This window comes from Giraffa tippelskirchi, chromosome 14, assembly GCF_054371585.1.
Source record: "Giraffa tippelskirchi isolate mGirTip1 chromosome 14, T2T-mGirTip1v1.2.pri, whole genome shotgun sequence".
NCBI lineage: Eukaryota > Metazoa > Chordata > Mammalia > Artiodactyla > Giraffidae > Giraffa > Giraffa tippelskirchi.
Window position 1 is genome coordinate 47,887,435 of NC_137288.1, and position 24,642 is coordinate 47,912,076.

The following is a 24,642-nucleotide window of genomic DNA, read 5'->3' on the forward strand; positions in this document are numbered from 1 at the left end:
TATGTTTTTATTGGGAATGTTTACAACTAATTATGTAAAAGGAAATTTATTATCTGAGAAGAAAAAAATTTGTGTATGATTCATTTATCTGATGGGTTTTTTAAGATATATAAGAAAAATCTGAGGGGTTCCTGCTTTCACAAAAAAAAAATAAATAAATAGTAAACCATCTAGGTTAAAAATTACTTATGGCCTCAGAATTTTGGAGAAAAAACAGTCCTCTCTGACATAGCTAATTCTGTGTTTGGGGTTGTTTACTGTTGACAAGGAAATAAAATGAAGTTTGGATTCTATGGGGCTGGGATCCATACTTTTGGTTGCCTTAAATTTCAAATGCTTCAGATGAAGACCTTATTTAACTGACAGGAAGAATGTAAACAAAAGAGGGACTTGGTTGTCTTTTCAAAGAATTTATTTAGATTTCAAGTTTCCTTATGTCTCAACCATATCAACATACATTGTCTAAAGTCATAAAGAAAAATCGACAGAAAAATGCTTTGGATCACCATGTGTTTTCAATGGATGCCACAGAAACTAAACCCAAGGCATTTGATACAGGTTTATTCTTCCTTTGCAGTCACAGTGGAAACATGAAGCTGCCTCTCTTGGTGTTTCTCGTGAATCTGCTGTGGCTGAAAGATTGTCACTGTGCACCTACTTGGAAGGACAAAACTTCTATCCGTGAAGACCCGATGGGTGATGTTTGGTCTCTTTATCTGCACGGTGTCCCGTTTGCCTGTTTCCATGTCCTGCTGGCACTTACTGTGATTTACAGTTGAGAGATAACCGTATTCAGGACACCCTCTAGTTTCACAGGGAGACGTTCTCCAGGCGCTTAAGCCAAGTAGACAAGACGCCAAACATCTGGATAAAAATAGAAAATTCCAGTTGTGTCTCTGAGAACGGTTCACAGTTCCAGATGTTCGCCATCACAGAGATAAAACTTGCCAACGTTTTAGGCTGCACGGCTTGGGTTCATCCAGATGTTTGGTGTCCTCTGAGCACGGTTTTAACGAACAGTGAAATTCTTTGCTAGCATTTGAAACATTTAAACAATTAAAGTCATCCGTGCAGTTATTCGTGAGACCGTGAAAGGATGGGTTATAGCGATATCGAATCTGGTTGGTCTGTGCTCATTAACTTGGAGCCTTTGTTTGATGAGATACTCTTTGGGTGCCTATCTTAGAAAAATAAATTAGTTTAAATGTTCCTTTTGCGGATCTGTAAATAAATTTGGAGGGCAGGTTAAGCTCCTTCGGCGGCCACGTTGATAATTGTGAAAAGAGTATGACAAACAATGAATTTCATACTCACTAAAGGCTTATTAAAGGGGTGTTAGAGACATCCAGGAGGTTATTAAAGAATCTTGCATTATACCAGATACTTTCTAGGTTTGATGCCTCCTGGGAAGGTAATTGAAGCTGAAAGAAAGGGAAATTGTTCTCTCTGTTTGAGGTTCCCAGTTGGGCATTTAATATAAATTGTCTGTGAAGAAAATTCAATGTTTTCTTCTAATATAAACACACTTGAGTTTTAAGGGAAAGAAAAAAAAAATTGGATACATGAAAACAGGCTCTGAGGAGAATGATAAGAATGGGGTTAAATGAACTCTGACTTGGCTGGAAGCTCAAAAGTGAAGGACAGAAGGTATTTCCCTTGGGGTCGGGGTGGGGGGTGCCAGTAGCCCCCTCCATGGGGTAGCTGATATCCCAAGCATGGTGATCTGCTTTTGGAGTCGATGCAATAAAAAACAATTAAGCCTCTACTGGGGGGACATGAAAAACTGGTAAACTCATTGTATTCTTTCTTTCTATTATTATTATTATTACAAAACTTTAAACTTTTTATTTTGTGTTGGGGTATAACTGATTAACAATGCTGTGGTAGTTTCAGGTGAACAGCAAACGGACTCAGCCATACATATACGTGTGTCCATTCTCCCCCAAAACCCCCACCCATCCAGGCTGTGACCTAATATTGAACAGAGTTCCGTGTGCTGGGCAGTAGGTCCTTGTTGGTGATCCATTTTAAATACAGCAGTGTGTACCTGACCTTCCCAAACTCCCTAACTATCCCTTCCCCCAGCAACCATGAGTTCATTTTCTGTGAGTCTCTTTCTGTTTTATAAGTTCACTTGTATCATTTCTCTTTGGATTCCACATGTAAGGGATGTCCATATGATATTTCTCCTCTGTCTGACTGACTTCACTCAGTGTGACACTCTCTAGGTCCATCCATGTAGCTGCAAATGGCATTATTTCATTCATTTTAATGGCTGGAACTCATTGTATTCTGATACACTATAATCTGATCAGATCTTAAAGGAAAAAACTACAACATAATCTTTTAGGTTTTTCCAAGGCTGGGGAGATGGATGTAGATGAAGAGGTGAAGAAGGCTTTGATTGGCATGAAGCAGATGAAAATCCTGATGGAAAGAAGAGAGGAGGAACATAGCAACCTAATGAGAACCCTGAAGAAATGCAGAGAAGAAAAGCAGGTACAGTCATTGAAAATCACACCTGTCCTGGGACGTCCGGTGGTAAAGATGCCTCACTCCCAACACCGGGGCCACGAGTTTGATCCCTGGTCAGGGAACTAAGATCCCGCATGCTGAACGGTGCAGCCTAAAAAAAAAAAAAAACCTGTATAACTGTTCAGAAATATGTCTGGACCATAAATAGTGCACATCTGAATGCAATGGAGAAATTATTTATTTACCCTAATCATAGTTTTTCTGGAAATCCACCCTATTGGAGGAAGACTTTGAAGGAAATTTCAAATTTCTTCAAAGAACATATTCCTTGTAGATTAGGCCTTTGAAAGACTCCAAACTCAGGTGTTTGGAGGATTTGAATCCTCCAAACTGTTTGGAGGAATGCTGCTTTCTTAAAACTGCTTAATGGTGCCTTTTGAGCTGGAATGTCAAGCCAAAACTGTTTGGAAGTTTTTGGCCAGATCAGTGGCCTACAAAAGTTTTTTTCTTTCCCATCCTTATTACTGTAATTATTGTTAGCATCCATTACTGAATATATGCATTTTCATTTATTTATAAATTAGATACATGAATTGCTACCATTATTATGTTAAGGCACAGAATACACTTTGGGTTCGTCTTTAGCTTGGGTGGATATAAGCCCATATTTCAAATAATCTTCTACATATTTTGAAAAAATTTTAGCTTATTGCCAAATCTGTTTAGATCATCATTATTGACACAAGGCCAACAAAGAGCTCATAATGAAAAAGCGTTAGCCCTGCCATTGTTTCTTACCTACCTGAGCAGGAGTTATTCATATTTTTTAATCTGATGGTTATTTTTTTTTTTCAAGAACCTTTTAAAGTCTGCTGCCCTTTTAGTGAGGGCTAGTTTAAAGTAGTTAAAAACCACCATTTACCTGTGTTCAGTCGTTCGGTCACGTCTGACTCTTTACAGCCTTGTGGACGATAGCCTGCCAGGCTCTTCTGTCCGTGGAATTTTCCAGGCAAGAATACTGGAGTGGGTGGCCATTTCCTAGTTCGGGGGATCTTCCAGACCCAGGGATCGAACCCACATCTCTTGTAGCATCTCCTGTATTGGCAGGCAGATTCTTTACCTTTAGTGCCACCTGGGAAGCCCTCATTTACCTGAGTCCTCTTAAATGGCAATTCACTGCAACTGGCTCCAAGTGAACAGAGGCAACTGGTGTCGATGCTTCTGGAATATACAGGGTCTCTCTTCCCCAGGGTCCTCATGCACAGCTGGCCACAGGCAATGGCCTGACACGAGCACCAGTGCCTGTGAAATAGTATATAACAGCCTCATCAATTTAATTCATGTAACTTTACTTAATAGTTTCTGTCTAAACTATATACCTTATCAATGGAGAATATACATTATATTCAGACATCCATGGGCCATATTAAAAACTGTTCATATGTTACAGTATAAAGCTCAAAACATTTCTAAATTACAGACATTGCATGGCTCATAGTTTAATGGAAATAACCATTAACATCACACTCAGAATAGTTAAATTTTTAAAAATTTATTTCCAACATGCCCTTAAATCAAAGAGGATGTCAAAACTATAACAGAAATAATTTGCAAAGTATTTTAAATTTTAAAATTGGGAGTGTGTACTGTGCTTAGATGCTCAGTTGTGTCCAACTCTTTGCGACCCCATGGACTGCAGCCCACCAGGCTCCTCTGTCCATGGGGATTCTCCAGGCAAGAATACTGGAATTGGTTGCCATGCCCTCCTCCAGGAAGGATCCTTCCCAACCCAGGGATCAAACCCAGGTCTTCCACATTTTTAAACTTTATTTTCGTGAAAAATGTTTAATTGTGATAAAATATATATCATAAAATTTGCCGTCTTAACCACTTTTATGAGTACAGCTCAGTAATATTAAATACATTCGCATTGTTGGACAACCAAGCTCCAGAATGCTTCCCATTTTGCAAAACCGAAACTCTTTTGTTTTGTTAGTCATGCAGTTATGTCGACTCTTTGAGACCCCCTGGATTGTGGCCCGCAAGGCTCCTCTGTCCATGGGATTTCCCAGGCCAGAATACTGGAGTAGGTTGCTGTTTCCTTCTCCAGGGCATATTGCAAACTCAGGGATTGAACCTGCGTCTCCTGCAAAACCAAAACTCTGTACCCATTAAACAACTTCTCATAGTTGATTTTTAAATTAAAAAATAAATACAAATAGAAGTTCTAATATCTCCTCTCTAGACCTAGACCTATAAAGGTGGGAATCACCAAGCTCCAGGGCTTCTCTGGTGGCTCAGATTGTAAAGAATCGGCCCTCAATGCAAGAGACCCAGGTTCAGTCCCTGGATCATGAAGATCCCCCCTGGAGAAGGGAATGGCTACCCACTCCAGTATTTTTTGCCTAGAGAGAATTCCATGGACAGAGGAGCGTGGTGGGCTATAGTCCATGGGGTCACAAAGAGTTGGACATGACTGAGCAACTAACACTTTCACACCAGCTCCAGGGAGATCTTGGCATTCACAGTGGCCACTGGGTGTCCCCTGAGCCATTGGAGCAGGGCTATGTCACAGGCTGTGACCTCAGAGCTAGAGTCAGCCTGTCAACAGCTGGTTGATTTTGCAGCCACACGGGGTCCCTGGTGAGGAGACGGCTTGAGCAGCAGCTGCAAGCCCTCCTTCCTTTTTCAGCAGCCAGCAAAAGACCTTGAGAAAATCAAAACCTGCTCCTTATGAAGAAATGGGGAAGCTCCTGTAAGCCAGGTTCTTCCCTGGTGGGCTCATGAGTCTGACCACCAGGAATAACCACACTAGATATCATTTACAGGCCCTTATAAAACACATTATCGCATCCTTCCAGCATCTGGGTAAACCATCATTTTCATTTTACAGCTAAGGAAACTGAGTTTTGAGATGTTAATTAGTGTGTTAACCCAACCCTGTCATGACTGACCCAGGAGAAAGTGAGCTGGCACTGTGCCTGCAGGACCTAGGACTTTCTGTTTTTCTCCTTTTCCCTGGCCTCCTGGTGAGCCAAGGAGGCAGCACATACTATGAAAAGAAAGCTCAGTGTGAGGTCAGCAAGTGTTAGTTCCATTTCAGATGCTGTAGAATCTTAGAAGCTAGTAGAATTTTTATTATTTCTTAAGACTTATTTATTCTATTTTTTTTTAATCATTGAATTATACTCTTAAGGTATGGGCACTCATTTAAAAATTCATTTGTTTTTTCAAATTTATCTCATTATTTGGCCATACCTCAGGGCATGTGGAATCTTAGTTCCCCTACCAGGGAGAGAACCCACACCCCCTGCATTGGATGCATGGAGTCTTAACCACTGAACTGCCAGGGAAGTCCCAAAAATTCATTTTAAAAAGGAAAAATCTGTTTAACCCGAAGTCTCCCTTTCTAAAATGATTTTAAACCTAAAGTAAAGGATACTTTACATAAATTACGAATTGGCAGATATGGGGTGGACGACCCTAGTCTCCCAGAAAAAAAAAAACTCCGTCTATCCTTGGGTGACCTGGCATGATCTCAGTCCCCCTCCTCAGCTTCTCCCTGTTTATGTTTAGTACATGCGTTGTGTCTGTGTGACCCTACGGACTGTAGCCCACCAGGCTCTTCTGTCCGTGGGATTCTCCAGGCAAAAATACTGGAGTGGGGTGCCATTTCTTTCTCCAGGCGATCTTCCAGACCCAGAGATTGAACCCATGCCTCTTGCATCTCCTGCATTGGCAGGCGGGTTCTTTATCACTAGCTCCACCTGGGAAGCCCATTTTATATTAGTGGGAGCATCTAAAGCTTCCTCTTACTAAAGTGGGAAACCATAAAGCAGCCTTTCAAGTGATTCCATACCACACACCCCCGTCCAGGTTTGGGTGGGACTTTGATAAACTGAACGGCAGGAAGACAACTCTAAATATGAAATCTATCGCTGGGTGGGACATTTGGAGGAAGCAGAGGGCTCAGACAGGACATTCCTAAACCAAAAACCTACTTCCTCCAGGGCAACAGTTCACTATCAAATCTTGGGCCATGTGATTTGGCCATTTGTTTTCATTATGCTCTTGGAGGTAAGCGAAAGCAAATCAGGTGATTACAGGCTGAGTGTCTCCTACGAGTATTCCTGTTTGCTACAAACGAAATGGGCTCAGAGATGATTAAATAATTTGCCCACAGGTCCACAGTGAGGGTAGTTTATAATTGGAAATATTGGGATTTTGGTTTACAGTGACAATGAGCATAATATTTAAAAAAGACTGAGAAAAGTTGGGTGGTATTGTTTCCTCCCCTGGTGGAGCAAGCTTTCTTGAGAAGTTGCAGGATTCCATAATTGTTCCACAAAGCCCCAAAAGACAGGTTAAGCCTGTCTAGATCACGAGGTTCATTTGGTAGGCTGGGGCCCGGCCCGGTTTCCTATATGGCATGCAGCAAAGGACAGCTGGCTCAACCCCAGGATTCTGCCACTAGGAGAGATGAAAATTCCGAGCCTAGCAGAGATGTGGGAGATGGTCAGTGCCCAGGTGTCTCTTTGGGCTTAATATGTCAGGAAAGGGTGCTTATCTTTTTCTTTTCCAGTAGGTAAAATTATGCACTAAATTGGTTTTAGAAACTGTGCTCCCTCGTGTTTTTTCCCCTTAAGGAAGTCACCGTCAGCTCTAAGGCTCACTTCTTATGGACGAGTCTATTAGCTCCCCTAATTCCCCTGAGCTACTTCTCAGGCCTGGAGGGAACCAGTTTGCAGAAGTCCCCTCTTGCAGGCAGGCCTGGGGGGTCTATGTGATGCTGGCCTGGCAGGGAGCTCTGACGGAGGGGTTGACATTCTCCGGACCGGTGTCACCTCTGCTGGGTGGGACCTGGTCGAGTACAGCAGGCACCGCCAGAGGGCGTGCTCGGAATATGGACGAGAAACAAAGCTGCTGAGAACGCAGCATCTCTGCCATGAGAATGCAACTCGCTGTGAAGACCTGATGTGATGTACCCGAGTTATGCTTTCTGGCAGTGTTTAAGAACATACGAAAATTAAAGGCAGCATAAATGAAGGAGATAAATGTGTCAACTTTGTCAGCCTTAAAATCCCATCTTCACATCCTCCAAGGACTAGAAGTGAAGACAGACAAGTAAGCAGATCAATTAGGCATTCTGCAGAGCAAGGGCTGTGTCTTTGTTGCTGGTTCACTCATGAGCGGCGAAGGCCCATCCCATAGCAAGCTCTCAATAAACAGCTGTTGAATGTAAAAAACAAGTGGATAAGAAGTGTCTAGTTTTCAGTAGGGATCAAGAGGTGCCCTTCTCTTAACTGAACTGAAAGCTTCCGGGTAAATCTATCAGCTGCTCATTTGTAGCAGAAATGAGGTTTAGTTTAGAATACGCACATTTTGTAAAGTGAGAAATCAATTAAGGTATAGCACACAAAGTCATGAAATGGAAATAGGGTGTGTGTTTCTACTTTTTAATTAGGAGGCCCTGAAGCTTATGAATGAAGTTCAAGAACATCTAGAAGAGGAAGAAAGGCTATGCCAGTTGTCTTTGATGGATTCCTGGGATGAATGCAAATCTTGCCTGGAAAGTGACTGCATGAGATTTTATACAACCTGCCAAAGCAGTTGGTCCTCTATGAAAACCACGGTAAGGGAAAAGCAGAGCTCAAGATTGCTAAGTTCTTAAGGTACCTGCTTCAGCTTACTTTTTAAAAGTAATTTATGTTAATATTTAGAATAGAGATGACTGATCTGATCTTGACCTTTTGCAACCTGGAATCTAGCATTCATATTTCTGTATGAATCACCAGTGGGTATGTAATTTATAAGTTAGAACAGCCACCCAGTGTTTCTCCCCCTTCTCATGACACTGTATGTATCTCTTAGAAACATCCTCTTTCTGCCTTGTATTTGTTATTTGTGAACCTATTCATACTAGATTGTAAGCTCTATGAGGGCAGGAACCGTATCTTATCTGCCTTCATTTAAGCATTGTAGGTGTTCAATAAATGTTTGCCGAATTACATTCTGAGTAATAGTATTATAGTTTCTGATTTCAACCTGCTTCGATTTTTTTTCTCTGCAGGCCAAACTTTTGAAAGCATTCTCTGCCTCCTGAATCTTTTCTTCAATGGGCTTGCCTTCTTGTGGCAGCACACACATGCGTGTGCACACACACACGTGCCCATATTCATGGCCCCTTTATCTCAATCTATGTCCTGTAAGACTGGCATGTTTTCTTTTTTGGTACCCTTGGGCTCTGTTCTGGGCAGAGAGAATCACAGAGGGTGGTGACCTGAATTGGATGAGCTCTGACCCATAAAAGGCTCCTCTGCTTTTGGCCCTCCCCCTTGAAGAAATGGGCCGAGCAGGAAACACAGTGAAATTCTCCTCCCTGTCAGAGCATGCACTAATTAGAGTCTGTTCTTGGCTTGGCAGTGCCATCCCCAATTACAGAGGGAGAAACCCCTAGGATAATTCATACGCCAAGTTCATTTGCCTCCACTGTTAATCGCATCTGCTCTATTTTTATAGCCAGTCTTGGATACAGCAGAATATGTTGGATGAGCACTGGGTGGAAGTCAGGAGCTTTGAGGACCCTTCCTATCTGTGATAGTTGTGTAACCTTAGGACAATTTCTTGGGCCTTTAAAATTTTTGTTTCTGTGTCTGGATTCAAGTAAACAGAAGCTGACAGAGGGAAAGGCAGATGATCCACCCAGATTATTTTTTGAGAAAGGCATGAGTCCTCTAAGGATTCCTGGAGAACTCTTTGAACAGAACTGGGGTAGGGGTGTGGATGGTGGTGTTCCAGCAGTGATGTTTGATGGTTGTTATGTTCCAAAACACACAACATGGTCATATCACTTTCATACAAGGGCAACTCTGACATGGACTTACATGTCACAAAGATAAAAGAGAACATGGTGTGATTCCTGGAAGATCTCCTTCTGAGTAAGAAATTCTACAATTAAGAGATTCATTCCTTTGACTGCAGCCAAGGAGGGCTTTGATCACTGGTAATATGTAACATCCCTAAGTAACTTATTTAGATGTATTAAGTGTCTATTGCAAAGAGTCAGACACAGCTTAGCAACTGAACAACCACTGCAACAAAAAGCATCCATAGTTGAGTGCAAATGTATCGCTCTTCTCTTTTCCATGGACTAATTTAAAAACATGAGACCAAGGAGAGTAGGAGGACACTAATAACATCCCACTTAAGTGGGGGGAAAACCCAGGACACTAAGGCAGAAATGAAAGATGGGAGCCTTCACAGTTTTCAGGCAATCAACATGGTCTAAAACCATGCATGCCAACCATCGCCAGTACATAAGGGCTGTGGCTTGTCAACAGTATTGAAAACTTGGCCTGCTTAGGTCTTTCGGTAGGCAAACAGAAGCCAGGAGGAATTTCAGACCCTATTTCCATAATCAAAGTCAAAGCCAGGTGCGTGCATGCATGCTAATTTTGGGACCCCATGGACTGTATCCCCCCAGGCTCCCCTGTCCATGGAATTCTTCAGGCAAGAATACTGGAGTGGGTTGTCATGCCCTCCTCCAGGAGATCTTCCTGACCCAGGGATCAAACCCGCATCTCCTGTGGCTCCTGGATTGAGACGGATTCTTTACCACTGAGCCACTGGGGCAGCCCCAAAGCCAGGTACATGAGTGTTAGTAAGTGATCTTAAAGTGGATCACCTCCTCCTAGTTTTCCCAGGCTTGTTCTTGATTTGGAATGACTTCTGTAAGTTGACTTAGAAGTTTACAATAAAAAACAGTCCTGGAAGAAAATACATGTATTTCATTTCTGTCCCCCACCCACCCCATAGATTGAACGGGTTTTCCGGAAGATATATCAGTTTCTGTTTCCTTTCCATGAAGATGATGACAAAGAGCTCCCTGTTGGTGAGGAGTTCGCTGAGGAAGATGCACAGCTGACGCAGATAGAGAACGTGTTCAGCCAGCTGACCGTGGATGTGGGATTTCTCTATAACATGAGCTTTCACGTCTTCAAACAGATGCAACAGGAATTTGACCTGGCTTTTCAATCATACTTTATGTCAGACACAGACTCCGTGGAGCCTTACTTTTTTCCAGCTTTTCCCAAAGAGCCAGCAAAAAAAGCACATCCTATGCAGAGTTGGGACATTCCCAGCTTCTTCCAGCTGTTTTGTAATTTTAGCCTCTCTGTTTATCAAAGTGTCAGCGCAACAGTTACAGAGATGCTGAAGGCCATTGAGGACTTACCCAAACAAGACAAAGGCAAGTATTAAAAGATTATTTTTCCTTAGATATCTACACTAAAGTTAAGCCTTATTTAGCTTTGGAAATGGTAACTGTTTCTAAGTCGTCCTACCATGTTTCCAAGAGTGGTAGTTACTGGATAATCAAAGTCTCATAGCCTCTTAGAAGAGACTCTGAGGTCTCCCAAACACCAGCCCTCTCCCATCTTTGTCAAGAGCTTTGTAGGGCTGTTTTCTCTTTCTAAAGCAAATGTTCAAAGCTGACAAAGAAAATGCTGGTAAGATGAGAGCTTTAAAAAGATGGTAGCCTTCTTTATTAAAACTCGGGCAGACACTCAGTTCTATTTTGCTTGAACATCATGAGGTTTCTTTAAAATAAGTCCAGGCTCCTCAGCTCCCAGTTAAGGAAAACGCTTTAGTGCCATGTAAAACCAGGTCACATTTAGGGCCCTCCACGGCCTCCTCCGCATCGCTACTGTAATTCCTTAAATCACAACATTTGTGCACAAAACCAGATTCAGTGCTCACAGACAAACCCAAAACTACAGAAATAGAAACTTCTGTTAACTTATAAGAATCGCCTTCTATCAGTACCACTCATGCCCCCTGATATTCTATGTTGGAAAAGCAATCCTGCTTTAAATTTTTTAATTAATTTGGCAGCACTGGGTCTTAGTTGCAGCATGTAGGATCTAGCTCCGTGACCAGGGATTGAACCCAGGCCCCCTGCATTGGGAGTGCAGAGTCTTAGCCTCTGGACAACCAAGGAAGGCCCTGCTTTATGTTGTAACACAGAAGGAGGTTCCTTCTTTGGGCTTCTGTGGAGTGGGTGGGACCCAGCATCTCAGAAATGAGAGATGTCGTGTGGGCCACAGGTAGAATCTGTGTTTCCTTGAACTTATCTCTGTGGACCATTATACCAAGGACAGGTATGTTCTTTGATGAAAAATGAAACAAGCTCCTTCCAGAAATCCTGCTGTTTGTCCATAGGATTTCCCAGGCAAGAATACTGGAATGGGTTGCCATTTCCTTCTCCAGGGGATCTTCCCAACCTAGGGATGGAACCTCGGTCTCCTGCACTGCAACCGGATTCTTTACCATCTGAGCCACCAGGGAAGTCCCTTTCCGAAGATACTCACATCCTAATCCCCAGAACCTGTGAAAAGATGAAGTTATATGACCAAGGGAATTGTGGCTGCCAATCAGTCGACCTTAAAATAGGGAGAGTGCAACTTCCCTGGTGCTCCAATGGCTAAAACTCCTCACTCCCAGTGTAGAGGGCCTGAGTCTGGTCCCTGATCAGGAAACTGGATCCTTCATGCCAGCATGAAGATCCTGCACTCAGCAACGAAGATCCTGTGTACAGCAACTAAGACCTGGTGAAGCCAAATAAATAAATAAAAATTAAACTTAAAAAAAGAAAAAAACAACAGAGAGAGTATTTGGGGTTGTCCGGGTGGCTCCAGTGAGATCACAAGAGCTCTTAATAGTAGAAGAAGGAGGCAGAAAAGACTCGATAGAGATGGCAGAGTGAGAGGGACTTGGCCCTACTTCGCTGGATTTGAAAATGGAGGAAGGGAACTAGGAGCCAAGGAAGGTGGTGGCCTCCAGAAACTACACAGACATGGAGATGGATTCTCTCCCAGAGCCTCCAGCAAAGATCAACCCTGCCAACACTCTCATTTAGTCCCGAGTCCCATTTCAGACTTCTGACCTACAGAACTGTAAAATAATCTATGTTGTTTCAAGCCACTAAATGTGTAGAATCTGTTACAAGAGCGATAGGAAACTGTTACATGCCTCTCATCAATAATATACTCTCTGAGTGGACTTCCCTAGTGGCTCAGTGGTAATGAATCTGCTGGACAAGCGGGAGAAGCGGGTTTGATCCCTGAGTCCAGAAGATCCCCTGGAGGAGGAAATAGCAACCCACTCCAGTATTCTTGCCTGGAGAATCCCACAGACAGAGGAGCCTTGCAGGCTGCAGTCCATGGTGTCACAAAAGAGTCAGACACAACTAAGAGACTAAACAACAAGATTCGATAAAATTGTGTAGTATAGTTGGTTTACACAGTGCTGGGTGCTTAGGTGATCTGGATTTTAATCCTGCCCTGGAGAATGTTGCTGTCTTTAATTTTCCCCTGGAGGAAACAGGCAAGCTGGGAGAACAGATGATTTACTAGAAGTAACTGCCTAGAAGGGGTCCTGAGGCTCTGTGCTGGCGTGGCTGAAGGGAGGTGATGGGTCACTGCCATGGGAATAGAATGGGGAATGGCTAGACCTAGAATTCGCCACCCCTGAATATAGCAGGTATTAATCTAGATGCTACACATAAGACAAGGGTAGCTTATGATGCAGATGACACAGCTCCTGACTTTTTTAGGAGTTCAGTTTAGAGAAAGGAGGGCTTCCCTGGTGACTCAGATGGTAAAGACTCCACCTACAATGCGGAAGACCTGGGTTCAATCCCTGGCTTGGGAAGATCCCCTGGAGGAGGGCATGGCAACCCACTCCAGTATTCTTACCTGGAGAATCCCCATGTACAGAGGAGCCTGGCAGGTTTACAGTCCATGGGGTCACAAAAGAATCTGACACGACTGAGCGCTAAGCATCAGAGAAAGGAAAACAGATCAGTGGACGATTACACAACCGCATTGTAACTGAAATGACAGAAGAAGGTATAGAAGAATGACAAGTTTCGGATGATTAGGATGATAAGACCGAATCCCTCCTCTCGAGGGACTCAGAGACTAACAGAGAAGACAAAAATGAACAGCACACCATGCAGAGGTGTTCTACTGTAGAATTTATGGGGGTTCTGTGAAACTAGAGGAGATGCCTCTAAATCTATAGGGAGTGGGAAAAAGTATTCTACAAAGCGGGTGCTGCTTTACCCAACAGAAGATCTAGCAAATGCCTGGTAGGTTTTTAAACAATAAACTTCACAACTTATCTCAAAAAGGAATGTTTCATTGTTTAACATCAAGGATTTAATGTAACAGAATATCATCAGGTTACCAATTAATAATAAATTTTTCCTAATGTGAAACAGTTGGGAACTATCAATTTTCTGTTGCATGCACTCCTTTTTATATCATCATTTTTATATGGACAATTAATTCTTTTAGAACCAAAAAAGGTTCTCTTTAGATGTTTAGATCTGCTTTAGATGTTTTCCTAAATCTTTGAACTACTGTTCATAATATTATATATGTGAAATGCAAAAAAAGAACAGTCATAAAGTAAATACCTACCTGTAGTTTAAGAAACAGACATTTCTAATATCTCTGGAACTCCAATACACATTTGAATTATAGCTCAAAAAAATTAAAACTTGTTGTTGTTCAATTGCTAATTCATGTCTGACTCTTTGCACCCCATGAACTGCAGCACAACAGGCTTCTCTGTCCTCCACTATCTTCTGGAGTTTGCTCAAGTTCATGTCCATTGAGTCGGTGATGCCATACAATCATCTTATCCTCTGCCAAGGATAATTACTGGAAAAAAATTTAACAGAAGCCCAAAAAGAAAAGTGGCTTATAATTCCCTATTTAGTTAACACCAGTGACATCAGAAATAATAATGATAAAACTAAGACACACTAACTTTAAAAAAATTCAAATATTCAAAGGAACAAAATAAATGAAAGCTGCCTTCTCCCACCCCTTTAAGTCTCTCTTCCAAAAGATAGTGACTATTAATAATTCCTCAAGATTCCTTCCTGAAAATAAAATTATTTGCATGAACCTCTGTGTGGGAGGTTGGAATTGGAGCAAGTAAGTAGTAATAATAATAATGATGAGTAGTAATATTAATATTATATTTTAATAGTAATGAGATTACTGGATTAAAGGATATATGCACTTTTAATAGATGTCAAATTGTCTTAGCATCTGGTTGTACCAGTATGCCCTCCTGCAACTGAATACAGAACAAAGATTTTGAAAGCTCTAGTTAGAAAGAGAAATGCCATTGCACCCATGCCTTTAAAGTTCAGACTCTCTAATGACACTGATGTGAAACTGCTGTGTTCCTTGCAGATTCTGCCCACGGTGGATTGAGTTCCACAACGTGGCCTGTACGGGGCAGAGGGCTGTGTGGAGAACTTGGCCAGAACTCGTCGGAATGTTTCCAGTTTCATGCAAGATGCCAGAAATGTCAGGATTACCTATGGGCAGGTAAGTGATTATTATTTTCTCAGGATTTCAATTGCCTTCTGATCAGAGGTCAAAATCTCACTTTTACAAGAATTGTGGATTCATTTACTTCCCTTCGAGCAATTTTTCGCAAGCTCAGGGACATCTGGGGGTGCTCAGGGCAGGTTTATAGACTTTCATTATTAAAAAGTAGGTCAACTCATTTTTTCTCTTTTTGAAACTCCCTTGTTGTTCCCATGAAAAACATGTATGGTTAAGGACCAAACAAACACTCAAGTGAGCAAAAGAGATCTCTGGGCAAATTAAGGCAATTTTTTCTTTTTAATTTAAAGAGAAAAAAAAAAAAACACCCAGGAAGAAGTCTTCATATTGTGTAAGCAGATTTTTGGTCAAGTGAGTTTTTTGTTTGTTTGTTTGTTTGTTTAAGTGGCATTAACTTCTTCCAGCTGGTTGGTTAATTATTAACTGTATTTAGTGACTTAGTATTGGATTGGCCCAAAATTTCATACATAAGTAACATTTTATGGAAAGACTCAAATGAAATTTTTGGCCAACCTAATTTTTAAATACGAGTAGGAGAAGGAAATGGCAACCCACTCCAGTGTTCTTGCCTGGAGAATCCCAGGGACAGGGGAGCCTGGTGCGCTGCCATCTATGGGGTTGCACAGAGTCGGACACGACTGAAGTGACTTAGCAGCAGCTGGCTTAAAACTCAACATCCAAAAAATTAAAATCATTGCATCCAGTCCCATCACTTCATGGCAAATAGATGGTGAAACAATGGAAACAGTGACAGACTTTATTTTCTTGGGCTGAAAAACCACTGCAGATGGTGACTGTAGCCATGAAATTAAAAGATGCATGTTACTTGGAAGAAAAGCTAGGGCAAACCTAGACAGCATATTAAAAAGCAGAGACATTACTTTGCCAACAAAGATTTGTCTAGTCAAAGCTATGGTTTTTCCAGTAGTCATGCATGAATGTAAGAGTTGGACCATAAAGAAAACTGAGCACCAAAGAATTGATGCCTTTGAACTGTGGTGTTAGGGAAGACTCTTGAGAGTCCCTTGGACTGCAAGGAGATCAATCCTAAAGGAATTCAGTCCCAAATATTCACTGGAAGGACTGATGCTGAAGCTCCAATACTTTGGCTCCCTGGTGCGAAGAACTGACTCATTAGAAAAGACCCTGATGCTGGGAAAGATTGAAGGTGGGAGGAGAAGGGGATGACAGAGGATGAGATGGTTGGATGGCAGCACCGACTCGATGGACATGAATTTGAGCAAGCTCTGGGAGTTGGTGATGGACAGGGAATCCTGATGTGCAGCAGTCCATGGGGTCACCACAGAGTCCAAGACGACTAAGTGACTGAACTGAACTGAGTGGCTTCTCCCAAGCCCCAAGCAGCCTGTCACCTCCTAGATCTGACCAACAGCTACCTTTCATTCCTTCCCCAGGAGAAAGATTATTTCTACTGGCCCTTCTTACTTTCCTCTGACCCTCAAGTCCCTTCCCCAGCTGAAGTCACTTTCCATCTACTAAGGCCTCAACACAAATTTTCTTACTAAAGCCAAGAAGAACTTTTGATTCCTATACTTCTGCTTCTTTACCTCGCCAAAGCCCTTAAGGGAAGGAAGTTCTAAAAAGTGTGGCTAAGATTTGGAGCAAGAGATCAAATATAAACCCGAGCTTTTTATTGAGCAGATGGGGGTCTTGTTTCTTCAGAATTGCTCACTGGGTGACTTTCCACACCTGTTTCATCATTTGGAAAATGAAATTAATATAGCTACTACACACAGGTGTTTCAAGAATTAAGATGTCTGAAGTATTCACGATTCTTATTATTCAAGTGTTTGTGCTTCAAGTCAGAGTTACAAGGTTTCATACAGACACAGAAGTTTTTATAACAGAAAAATATACACTAATGTGAAAGTGAGTGAAAGTGTTAGTTGCTCAGTCGTGTCCAATTCTTTGCGACCCCATGGACTGTAGCCCACCAGGCTCCTCTGTCCATGGAATTCTTCAGGCAAGAATGCTGGAGTGGGGTGCCGTTCCCTTCTACTGACCTCTTACAAGAATAGTCCGATTCAAACAACCCACCTTCCTTACACCCGGTGAAACGCTTTGAAGAAAAATCTCTCCCTGATTCTCACAAGATAATAGAGAAGATTGGGGCGGGGGGGGGCGGTTTGGGGAGGTGATTAGAGCAAGGTGGTCAAAAGGCACAAAGTCCCAGTTACAAGATAAATAAGTACTGGGATGTAATGTACAACATGACGACTGTAGCTAACGCTGCTGTATGATATACAGGAAAATTAAAAGAGTAAATCCTAAGAATTCTCATCATAGAATTTTATTTTCTTTTTATTTTATCTATTAACATATGAGATGATGGATTTTAACTAAACCTACAGCAGTCATCAGTTGACGGTATGTGTAAATACAACCTTCCTGATTTATTACTTTTAATAGTTTCTGTGTAACCCTGAATATTCATTGGAAGGGCTGAAGCTGAAGCTCAAATACTTTGGCGACCTGATGTGAAGAGCTGACTCATTGGAAAAGACCCTGATGCTGGGAAACATTGAAGGCAAAAGGAGAAGGGGGCAGCAGAAGATGAGATAGTTAGATGGCATCACTGACTCAATGGACAGGAATTGGAGGAAACTCCAGGAGATAGTGGACAGGGAAGCCTGGCTTGCTGCAGTTCTTGGGGTCACAAAGAACTGGACACAACTTAGCAACTGAACAACAAGAACAAAATATATTCCTTAAGATTCTTCTGTATACAAGACTATATCATCTGTGAATAGAGATAGTTCTACTTTTTCCTTTCTCACATGATTGTGTTTTGCACAAAGTTTCACCTTTGTTTTAAGGAAACCTTTTTCCACTCTCTGAAAGAGTATTGAGAGTCCCTTGTAGAATTCTCCTTGCCTAAAATCATGAGGGAAGTCACCACTTTCTTCTGCCATAATTTAAAGAAAATTTACGCCACTATTTTAAAAGTTTACAACTCTAAACTTGCAAATGAAGACATTTTAAAAGAATATCTGGATATTCTTCCAAATGTATACTGTATCTTGTTAACTGTGACTCTCTTTGTTTTCAAAATATTTTCTGGAATTACTTTTCAAATGTATGTGCATGCGTGCCAAGTTGTTCAGTCAAGTCTGACTCTTTGCAACCTCATGGACTGCAGCATGCCAGGCTCCTTGGTCCTCCACTATCTCCTGTTAATGATTTGTCAGTTACAGCTTGTCTGAGAGCTCTGTGTCAGGATGGAGCCTCCACCATATGAAGCCAACCTAGTTCCACTGTCAGGGGAGAGAGCATGATAAACCCTAAACCGTTCTTAAAGGCTTCCTCGAACAGTGAGACATATCACTTTGAAGATGGCACGCTCAATGTCCAGGTGGCAGGAAAGTGCAGTCTCTCCCATGTGTCCTGACCTGAGTATCAAGGAGCAGCCCTAATGACCTTCAGAGACGCTATGGAAAGGAAGACAAGGAAGAGGAACATTTGCTAAATCTTCAGTGTGTGCTAGCCCTGTGATCAGGCACTTTGCAGTGTTATTTCATTCGCGCCCTTTGAACCTGGTTGAAAACTCCCTCGTGGTCAAAAAGGCTGAAAACAGAAAGCTTAAGGGCTGGGATTTAAATCCACAATCTTTTTTTCCTTTTTGCTGCTGAGCATGCACGCGTGTGTGCTCAGTCACTTCAGTCATGTAGGACTCTTTGTGATCGCATGGACTGTAGCCTGCTAGGCTCCTCTGTCCATGGGACTCTCCAGGCAAGAATACTGGAGTGGGTTACCATGCCCTCCTCCAGGGGATCTTCCCAAGACAAGGATCAAACCTGTGTCTCCTGCATGGCAGGCGGATTCTTTACCACTGAGCCACCAGGGAAGCCCCTAAATGTACACTACCCAACTCCAAAGCCCATGGACCTTTTCCTTTACCCTGTTACTTCCTTTTTTGCTAGACTGTCCTGCTGTTCCTGAACTACACACAAAGGCAGATGAGGCCCTTGAGTTGGTCAACATATCCAACCAGCAGTATGCCCAGGTACTCCAGATGACCCAGCGTCACTTGGAGGACACCACGTATCTGATGGAGAAGATGAGAGAGCAGTTTGGTTGGGTAACAGAGCTGGCCAGCCAGACCCCAGGAAGCGAGAACATCTTCAGTTTCATAAAGGTAATGGAGAGCCGAGAGCAGATATGGAGATTACATGTGCATACATTGATTTTTCTGTTTCTTATTAATTCCATCTGAATTTGAAAACAAGCTGCAGGAGGATATTCATACATTGTGATTGTACTCAGGCTGACTTGTGCATGGCCTTTAGAAAACAAGACACTCTGTAGAGAAAACCAACTTAAAACACAAAATACTTTCTAATCCAGAGATGGCTAATTCTTTTTTTAAATCATACTGCACTTTATTATTTTTTTACAGTATTATTTATGTGTTTTTGGTTATGCGGGGTCTTCATTGCTGTGTGGGCTTTTGTCTAGTTGCACCGCATGGGCTTTTCATGGCAGTGGCTTCTCTTCTTCAGGAACACAGGCCTCTAGCGCACGTGGCCTCAGTCGTTGTGGCGCACGCGCTGAGTTGCCCCGCGGCACATGGGATCTTCCCAAATCAGGGATCGAACCTGTGTCTCCTGCATTGGCAGGCAGATTCTTTACCACAGAGCCACCAGGGAAGCCCCCAGTGATGGCTAATTCTAACTAGAGCTATAGTGTGATAACTGAAACAGGTAACCTTGAAGAAACCTGGCCAATATTGTTTCTAAGAGAGAAGATTTTCAGGTAAAGAAACTTCAGTTCAAAAGCTGGCTCTGAAACTTACCAGCTGAGTGAGTTTGGGAAAATTCCACCTGGAAATTTTTCCACCTGGAAAATGGGAATAAAAATAGCTCCTTTAAAATGGATGCCTGTAAAAATGAGTATAGATTCCTTATCTGAAACAAGAGCTCTGTAAATTATAGCTCTCACTAGCTTTTGACACAATAAGCTGCTGACTTACTTTGAAAATTAAACACATTTTTATATTAATATTCATGAATAATCAGATTGCCATCTTAAGTTGCACTTATACCATGTCTCCCATTTCTCATCAATAACTCCTGTTGCATAACATAAAACGGTGATTGAATTTCTTTCCTAATGCTCCCCCACTCCACACACACATATGACATTAATACACAGTGCACCAGGCTAGTGATTCCTGACGAGGTTAGTATTGGTGGGCTCCTAAAAAGACCTGGATACAAAAATCACTGGGCAGAGCTATCAGAGGTGCAGTATTTTATGCAGCATGTAATGTTAATGCCCCACCCAGACCAATCCTAACTGCTCATCCCTGCAACCTTCTCCAAAGGGTTGTCCTTGGAGCCACTTATCCCTCAGGATCAGGCTGAGGCTGGAGCTCACCTGAAGCCACTTCTCGGATTAGCTTCTCCCTCTTCTCTGTCTTGCTTGCCTCATCCCCTTAAAAGCTCTACCCGAAAGCACTCTTCGTAAGTCACTGTGTCAGACGCCAAGGCTCTGCTTCTTGGCAACCTGACTTAAGACATCTTGTATCCTAGTGAATCACTGTCTTTCAAATTACGAGGTCAATGGTTGAGAAATAAGTTTAGAGTCACAACTGGCACATTAAAACAAAACAAACAGAAAACAGGATAGGACAGACTAGAAGAAAAAAACACTAGAGTGCATTGTATCTAATAAGTCAGATGCGTATGTCATGGAACTTTCCTTTCCATATGTCTGTTTATATGTGTGTATACATCATACGGGGCTTCCCAGGTGGTGCTAGGGGTAAAGAACCTGTCTGCCAATGCAGGAGACATAAGAGATGTGGGTTCGATCCCTGGGTCAGGAATATCTCCTGGAAGAGGGCATGGCAACCCACTCCAGTACTGTTGCCTGGAGAATCCCACGGACAGAGGATCCTGGCGGGCTACAGTCCATGGGGTCGCAATGAGTCGGACATGACTGAAGCGACTTAACACATGTACACACACATTATACTTAAGACTTTTTTCTTCTTTTTATTGAAATGTAGTTGATTTACAATGTTGCATTAGTTTCAGATTTACAGCAAAGTTATTGTTTTATATATATATTCTTTTCAGATTGTTTTTCATTATAGGTTATTACAAGGTATTGAACGTAGTTCCCTGTGCTCTATAGTAGGTCCTTGTTGTTTATCTATTTTATATATAGTAGTTTGTATCTGTTAATCCCAAATACCTAATTTATCCCTCCCCCTTTTCCCCTTTGGTTATCATAAGTTTGTTTTCTAAGACATGTGTTTTTGAGTCATGGTGAAAAACTTGTTTGTAACCACAGACCATAGTCAAAAGGTTTTGAAAGCCACTATCAATTCCTGCCGACTGTCTAATCTTGTTACTTCATTAGCTAGATCATTCCCTGGGAGCATAAGATAATGTGACATATTTTGACATATGTGTTCATCCTCACAAGTGTAGACTTTTAGTTTAAGGATAAAAATTCTTGTAAGGAATGAGTAAAAATAAAATTTTAAGAAAAATTTTAAGTGTATTCAATCTTTAGAAGATAGAGGCAGTATTTAATTCTTTTTATCATCATCAAGATTTCCATTTTATGCTTCAATTTGCTTCCATTATAGTGTCTCTGAGTAACTGATTTAACTAAAATTTTTGATATTTTTAAATATATTTATTTTTTAATTGAAGGATAATTGCTTTACAGACTTTTGTTGATCTTGATAACAAAGGCATTTCCATACAGAAAACTCCATATAAAGTAAAATTAAATCATTTTTGGTGATACATTTTGCTAATAATAATCACCACTAAAAAGCATTTACTATTTGTCGGGCAATGTTCTAAGAACTTTCCCCATGTATTATATAATTGAATACCCTCAGTGTTCCTATGAGTATAACTGTTTTACAAAATTTTCGGATAAGGTACAGAGACGTTACACAACTTGTCTGAGATCACACAGCTAGTAAATGGTAGAACTGGGGTTCAAGGCCAAACAGCTTTTCTTCAGGATCCTTGGGCTGAACTGCCTGTAAAAGTTATTTTTCTTAAGACAACTCTTAGTTCATCATGTGATGGAAAGTACAAATCTATAAAACAGCACATACTGAAGAGGAATCTTCTGTAAAAAATACACAAATTCCAGCAGGTGAAAAAAGCTATGTGCTTTAGGTTGTAGTTACATGGGTGTTAGCATTATAATTATTTATTGATATAGGCACAAATGCTTTATGTCTAGTTCAATGTGTTTTATTTAATTACCAAAAGAAAAAAAAGGAAAGCTATGGTAGCTTTATAAACTAGAGTCAAGAAATCACCAATTTTTATTTGACTTCTTAATATTTTGCTTTAGTTTTTTTTGATAAGGAGATATATTTGAAAACATTTTCAAAATAATTCTCTTTAGATTACAAGTTGCATGTCATTACAGTTTCATTTAATTAAATCAAAGTATATACACTTGAGAACTCATTAAGAGAATAAATGATGTGCATTTTGGATGACTGGTTCTTACAAAAATTACACATAAAAACATAAAGTGTAAATTTGCTACAGAAACTCAGTACAAAACTTGGTGTATCACATTAACATTTGTGGCACAGACAGCGAGTGTGTGCTAAGTCACTTCTGTTGTGTCCAACTCTTTGTGATCCTATGTGCTGTAGCCGGCCAGGCTCTTCTGTCCATGGGATTCTCCGGGCAAGAATATTCGAGTGGGTTGCCATGCCTTCCTCCAGGGGATCTTCCCCACCCAGGGATCAAACCCATATCTCTTGCATCTCCTGCATTGGCAGGCAGATTCCCTACCACTAGTGCCACCTGGGAAGGAGCACTCATCCACTCACTCAGACCATCTAGCTTCTCTTGCAGTTAAGTGATATCATGTGTTAAGATCTGGCCAGTGAAACATGAACAAAAATGAAGTGTTGTTTGTAGACTGAGATAGAGAGGAGCCTGCATGTGGTTATGCATTCTCTTTCTCTACTGAGGGTACAAAGAAAGCCATATGTTGTTACATGTGCTACTGCACACTGACATGATCTTCCTCTCTTTACCAGGGTCTTGAGCATCTTGGTGGTTCAGAGTCCTTGTGCTGGGACGTGTAACATAAGCGAGAGATAAATTATGTTGTATGAAGCCACTGGAATGCTGGGCTAATTTGCGACCTCAGGCACAACCTAGCCTCTCCTGACTAACATGGTATTAAATTAATCCTGAATGTGTGCTAAAAGTTAGTAACCTTTTATTGTATGATCCTGTTTCTTAGGTAGTTCCAGGTGTTCACGAAGGAAATTTCTCCAAAGAAGATGAAAAGATGATAGACATAAGCATTCTGCCTTCCACTAATTTCACACTCACCATTCCTCTTGAAGAAAGTGCTGAGAGTTCCGACTTCATTAGCTACATGCTGGCCAAAGCTGTACAGCATTTTAAGGAACATTTTAAATCTTGGTAAGCAGAGTGTTTGATTAGAGACATTTGCTGATAGAGATAGATGGTTCTTAAAAGGGAAAAATGACAAAATTAGCTTTCGAATACCTTGGAAACATATTCAACCTCATTAATAATCAAATGCATGAAAACTAAGGCAAGATAACAGTTTTTACCTATTGAACTTGCAAATTAAAAAAAGATCCTGATAGAATGCATTGAAATGAGAATGCGCATATGTGATTGCTAGAAACATAAACTGGTTTTGCCTTTTTGAAAAACTATTCAATTATACATATCAAGAGTCATAAAATTTCTTTTTGATATAATAATTCCACTTCTGTAATCAATCCAAAGGAGTAAATCTAAAATTGAATTGAAGTTCCCACCCCAAGATCTATCATTGCAAAATTATTTATAAGAGTAAAATGTTAAAAACAATCTAAATGTCTAAAAACCAGAAAATTGTTAAAAGTTGTGGCTAAATATGCTCCAAATATCTTATAAAACCATTAAAAATATTTAAAAAATTTAAATCGTGACATGACAACTGCTGGAACAAGAGTTTATTCTAAGCCTATCTATAAGGCAAATATTATTATTACCATCTTCCAGAAAAGAAACTTGAGACTCAAGGTCCAAGTGTTAGTTGCTCAATCATGTCTGACTCTTTGAGACCCCGTGGACTGTAGCCCACCAGGCTCCTCTGTCCATGGAATTCTCCAGGCAAGAATACTGGAGCAGGTTGCCATTTCCTTCTCCAGGAAATCTTCCTGACCCAGGGATGGAACCCAGGTCTCCTGCATTGCAGGTAGATGCTTTACTATCTGAGCAACCAAATGAATTACTCAAGTCAGTAAGGGGTAGAGGCAAATTTTAACTTAGTTTTCTCTGAATCATAATTGCCACATTAAACTGGTTCCTGTTGAGACATTTGGTAAAAAAAAAAGTGAAAAATGAGTACAAAACTCTATAAATATAATGATCAAAGCAAAAAAATCTACAATCTGCATTAAAAATAAAAAGAGTTGGCAGGAATTACGATAGGAAACAGATAATTTTTTTTAACCTTTCCATTTTTTGATATTTTTACGATTTTCTATAATGAATAAATAATTTTGAGATTTCAAATTAGAAGATATGTTGCTAAAATAGCAAGGTAAATGTAGATTGAACATTGTATCAATGTGTTCTGCATCTTTAAACTTTAGTATAAGTACTTCCATTCCATGGTAATCCTACAGTGAGACAAAATGTAAATCTGTTCGGTCTGCAGGGAAAACAACTGAATGACATTTCAGGCATACATT

The 24,642-nt window shown here is 41.0% G+C and overlaps 1 protein-coding gene across 1 annotated transcript; it reads left to right on the forward strand.

Annotated features, from left to right (window-relative positions):
- The first annotated feature begins 583 nt into the window (after window positions 1–583).
- On the forward strand, window positions 584–23,562 carry CLUL1 (clusterin like 1). The gene is made up of 7 exons (XM_081561817.1): window positions 584–696; window positions 2,351–2,499; window positions 7,940–8,107; window positions 10,291–10,723; window positions 14,745–14,882; window positions 18,845–19,059; window positions 23,169–23,562. The coding sequence occupies exons 1-7, from the start codon at window positions 591–593 to the stop codon at window positions 23,355–23,357; spliced, it is 1,398 nt and encodes a 465-aa protein (XP_081417943.1). The 5' UTR covers window positions 584–590; the 3' UTR covers window positions 23,358–23,562.
- Window positions 23,563–24,642: the final 1,080 nt, after the last annotated feature.

What these genes read in the sequence shown, in the direction of transcription:
- CLUL1 (XM_081561817.1), top strand. Translation starts at nt 591, where the DNA reads ATGAAGCTGCCTCTCTTGGTGTTTCTCGTGAATCTGCTGTGGCTGAAA. An exon ending in TATCCGTGAAGACCCGATGG is followed by an intron (nt 697 to 2,350) that starts GTGATGTTTGGT and finishes ATAATCTTTTAG; the next exon opens with GTTTTTCCAAGGCTGGGGAG. An exon ending in CTTACCCAAACAAGACAAAG is followed by an intron (nt 10,724 to 14,744) that starts GCAAGTATTAAA and finishes TGTTCCTTGCAG; the next exon opens with ATTCTGCCCACGGTGGATTG.